The 4398-nt window shown below is 38.4% G+C and overlaps 1 protein-coding gene across 1 annotated transcript; it reads right to left on the bottom strand.

Moving 5' to 3' along the window:
- Positions 1–1425: 1425 nt before the first annotated feature.
- LOC107703877 (forkhead box protein D2-like) lies at positions 1426–2491 on the bottom strand. Its single transcript, XM_016506668.1, has one exon. The coding sequence runs from the start codon at positions 2478–2480 to the stop codon at positions 1557–1559; it is 924 nt and encodes a 307-aa protein (XP_016362154.1). The 5' UTR covers positions 2481–2491; the 3' UTR covers positions 1426–1556.
- Between the last annotated feature and the right edge of the window lie 1907 nt (positions 2492–4398).

Here is a 4398-nt window from a genome sequence, read left to right as displayed (position 1 = left end):
TGCATTCTTATTGCTTTTAGTTGGAAATAGTGCTTGTGTGCTTCTTTCATTTCCATTCTCTTCCATACAGATAAAAACGCATTATGTAACTGAAGCAATATTCTCAAACTTAGCAATCATATGCACTTATGACATAACACTTACACAAACATAGTACACTGCACAGTACACATAAAATAAAACCTGTACATCAAAAGGGTGTCATTATTCTTCATTCCGAATCTGTGGCCTGCATGTTGTTTCCTGGGAGAAATATAAATTCTTATTGAATAATTTTATGAATTTGGTGACACTGTAATTTTGATTTGATTATGAAATCGTACAAAGTCCGTAAAATCATTTCAAGCAAAATTGGAGGCCCCAAGATCCTAGCAAAGCACTCAGAAGAGGGATCAAAGACTTGCGGTCATAGGCTGTATAGATGCATGATGTGTAGAGCTTTTGAAATTGACGATTGAAATTACTGGGTTAAAAGATTGTCAAACTAATAGAAGTGTGAACATACACCTGAGTCAGAGTCAGCTGTCAAGACTCAGCTGAGCGTTTGGAGATGATTATTTACAATGTGCGCTCAGATGGAAATCTGCTCATGCTCAGGCAAGATACTGTATGCCATTCATTAATGTCTAATACTTCAATTGAATCATTTCAATAAATTCTGAAAATTAATAAGCATGATCATGACTGTTATAAAATCACATAAAATGCACAAGATACCATTGAAAACCCCTCCCATAATCAATACAAACCCTTAACTATAGGCCTAGATTAGATTTTTTGTCAAATGTATAAAAGATAATGACTTAACAGAGGAAAGCACTTTTTTGCTCTCTCATTTTAAATATGTGGGGCATTATTGTAACTTTCTAAGGCCTGGTTTATTTCTGACTTATATACACACACGTTGTGTTTAGATTTATGCTTACAAATAAAAAAATGATCATAACATCAGGAATTATGCTAAAAATTGTAATTCCTATTTTTTTTTCATTCATATTAATGACAATAATTCACAGTATTGAAAATGTGATGATGAAATATAAAAATGAATGTAGGCCTACTTCAAAATGTTAGCAATCGATATCTTACCTGATCTTACCTTTTTTTGGGTTGCTGCTTATTTAACTGTTTATCCTTGTTGAGAAATGAATGAGACACGTCTGGAAAATAAGTGCAAAATGGCACTGTTGCAAATTTTTGCAAGTAATACACAGTTGTATTAAGAAAGGAAACATTGTCCATGCCAAATCATAAACAAATCACGACATTTCTTGTCCATTTAAGAATGTCAATTTTATTTCCGTCAAAACGCGATAAGGAAATTCGTAATTTAAATAGTTGATTCGTTCGATATTGAATCATTCTAATAAAATAACATGCATCAATTAACAATTTCAGCATGTAAAAGAAACACTTCACTGGATGAATTCCTGACAAAAACTAATCTCAAAAGTTCGCAAACATTCGACGCGATGCTGTACACACTGTTATACCTCGGGATAAATGAAATAATTCCTGAGAAAAAAAACAATAGTTTCGTGTCATAATATGCGCTGCTAGTCATTGACACTAGCTAGGTGTCTGTGTTTAGTGGACAAATCCACGTGGCTGTGCACATCTTGCAGCTTCTGGTACTCGTACTGAAAATTGACGACCCGAGGGAAGCCCACTGGATTGAACAGTGCTGAAGACGCGTATGGAGAGGTCGGGGCCATTGCGCAGGCGAGACCCGGGGTGACAGGCTCGATGGCCACTGTTTGGGACTGTTGGAAAGACTTGGCAGTGACAGAGTTCCTCGAGAAAAGCGTGGACAGAGCCGGTAAAATGCTCCCAACAGGCGGTACACCGATGGGTTGATGGAAGCAAAACGGGTAGATATCCAGACCCGGTAAACGAGCGCAGGACGCGCTGAGCCCGTACGCGCCGTAGCCGAGGTTCGGAAAGCCACACGGCTGCAGCGCCTGATCTCTGAACACACCAAATTTGAAGTGCTGCCGCTTAAATCGCTTCCTTCTCCTCAGGAAACTTCCGTTCTCAAACATATCCGATGAATTGGGATCCAGAGTCCAGTAATTCCCTTTCCCGGGATTACCGGGCTCGCGTGGCATTTTCACGAAGCAGTCGTTTAGGGAGAGGTTGTGTCGGATGGAGTTCTGCCAGGCTGGGAACCTTTCTCGATAGTACACGAACCGGTGGCTGATGAAGTCGCATATCTCGCTGAGGGTGAGACGCTTCTTTGGGCTCTGGAGGATGGCCATGGTGATCAAAGCGATGTAGGAATAGGGCGGTTTCACCGAAGTGCTTTTGCTCGAACTTGAGGGACATATGGAAGATGGGACGCGGTCCTTATCCCCCCTGTTATGTACCCGGTCGGATGCAGATAGAGCCGAGGTCGAAAGATGTTCGTCTCCAGACTCCTTGCCACCTTCTCCAACCACGTCGACAACGAGGTCTTCCATTAAATCAGTGTCCAGGGTCATAATCCACAAGTTGGAGACGCGAAACGGGTTCTAAACAAGCAGATGGCAACGCGCAAGAGTCTTAAATTCTCCTTCACTTGAAAAGGGCTGTTCCTGGTTCCTCAGAACACCCTGGAAGATGGATTATAAAGAGACGAACGTGCTAACAACACAAGATTGAATTTGGCCACACAGGAATCCTCACCATTCGAGCGCAGGAGGTCTGGAGAGTTGCGTATACAGCAATGTCCATCGTCCACTCCAACGCAGCTGGATTCCTGCAGCTGTTCGGGAATCGGATGACGATGATGTCATGACGAACTTCTCAGGAAGAAGCTCCACTCCAATGAAAACAGGGCAACTCTACCAGGTTCTGCCCGCAGACAGTCCTCTGAAGCCACCATGATTGATATCATGTCACTCAAGTCACAAGGGTATTACGTCGCTTAACTTTGGGAATTAAAAAGACAAGCTACCTGCTCTTTTGACTGCTCGACATCAGATATCACGTATTCTGTTTGAATTAACAGAAAATATTAAAAGGACAAATTAGCATGCACTAATATACGTCCTTCTCTCATCTCAGCATATATAATTAGTGTAAATAATCCACCAACACCAAAAGATTATAGTTTATCTTATGCTTATTTATCTATTCACATAGCGTTTACAAATCGACTAAGTTTATTGAAAATTGCTGAATTAGGGCACAAGTTAACAAATGCAGCAAATTTAGCAAATCAGTTAACAGTATTCATATTGCACAGTGGTAGGCTATATTCTTTGGGGTATTGTCATCATATTTTTATTAATTAATGTGTCATATTCTTTATTACTTGTATTTGCATTGTTTTATATCTTAAATAATAAATAACAAATTATGAAATAATAACAATAATGACTGATAAATACTGAACAGCATTAAGATCTAAAATATAATTTTATAGCACTATACATGTTTTTATTATTTTAGTTATTGTTAAATCCAGATATTAAATATATCACAACAATAATATAAAAAATAAAGTGTATGCTGAAAGTAAAAATACTGGGGGCCATTAAAGCCAAAAAAATAAAATAAAAATAAAAAGATAAGTAAAATGGCTGCTTCTTGCAGAATATGAAATAACCTGAATGTCGTTCAGCTTTGATGCAACCAGGCTAAATTAAGAAACAGATTTATAATATTTATCATAAGGTGCCGTACTGTGTTTGATCTTCGCACATATGTTTCCTCTATCTTAATATCTTACATTTCCCATTGCGCCTAAAGTAGTTTTCTTTAATGATATGGTGAAAATCAAATCAAATTGTCGGGTCGTTTAGATGAAAGTGAACCATATTCGCTTGCATTTGGCTGCTGAAGGCCGTGGGGTGTTTGTTTTAATGATGCAGCTCTTTGTTGATGATTTCTACATTCCCTGCACATTTAATCTTACCGGAGCCCACCGAGCGTAGAGATGACGTGGGTGGGCATGATTTCACAAATCTATCACGCATGTCCTCAGATTGGAAACAGGCCCAGCGAGAGTAATGAATGAAGGATGGTTTTGGAAGCGAAAAGGGGATAATAATACAAACCCGACGCAGCAGTTCCACAGATAGTGTGCTTTATTGTGGTATTCCAGGGTATTCATGATGTATACAACATACTCTACAAATGGAGACGACAATAGGTTACAAATGCTACGACTTGCTATGTAAAAGATGTTCTATATTAGAATATTTATACGATTAATATTTTGGTTTTATATTTCCACTATGCAGTTATTAGGATAAACCGTGGATTGTTGTCACAAGGATATCGAATTTATCTAAGCCAACATCAAAAGTCCCATTACACAAACGTGTGTTTTCTCTAAGTAATATGCTGGTCTCAAAAACTTCGTCTTAAATGAATAAGACTATTTTATTTATTTTAACAAATAAAAATATACAA

Source organism: Sinocyclocheilus anshuiensis, unplaced genomic scaffold, assembly GCF_001515605.1.
Source record: "Sinocyclocheilus anshuiensis isolate Anshui unplaced genomic scaffold, SAMN03320099.WGS_v1.1 scaffold1159, whole genome shotgun sequence".
Classification (NCBI taxonomy): Eukaryota; Metazoa; Chordata; class Actinopteri; order Cypriniformes; family Cyprinidae; genus Sinocyclocheilus; species Sinocyclocheilus anshuiensis.
This window is presented reverse-complemented; position numbering and strand designations above follow the sequence as displayed.

What these genes read in the sequence shown, in the direction of transcription:
- LOC107703877 (XM_016506668.1), bottom strand. Translation starts at nt 2,480, where the DNA reads ATGACCCTGGACACTGATTTAATGGAAGACCTCGTTGTCGACGTGGTT.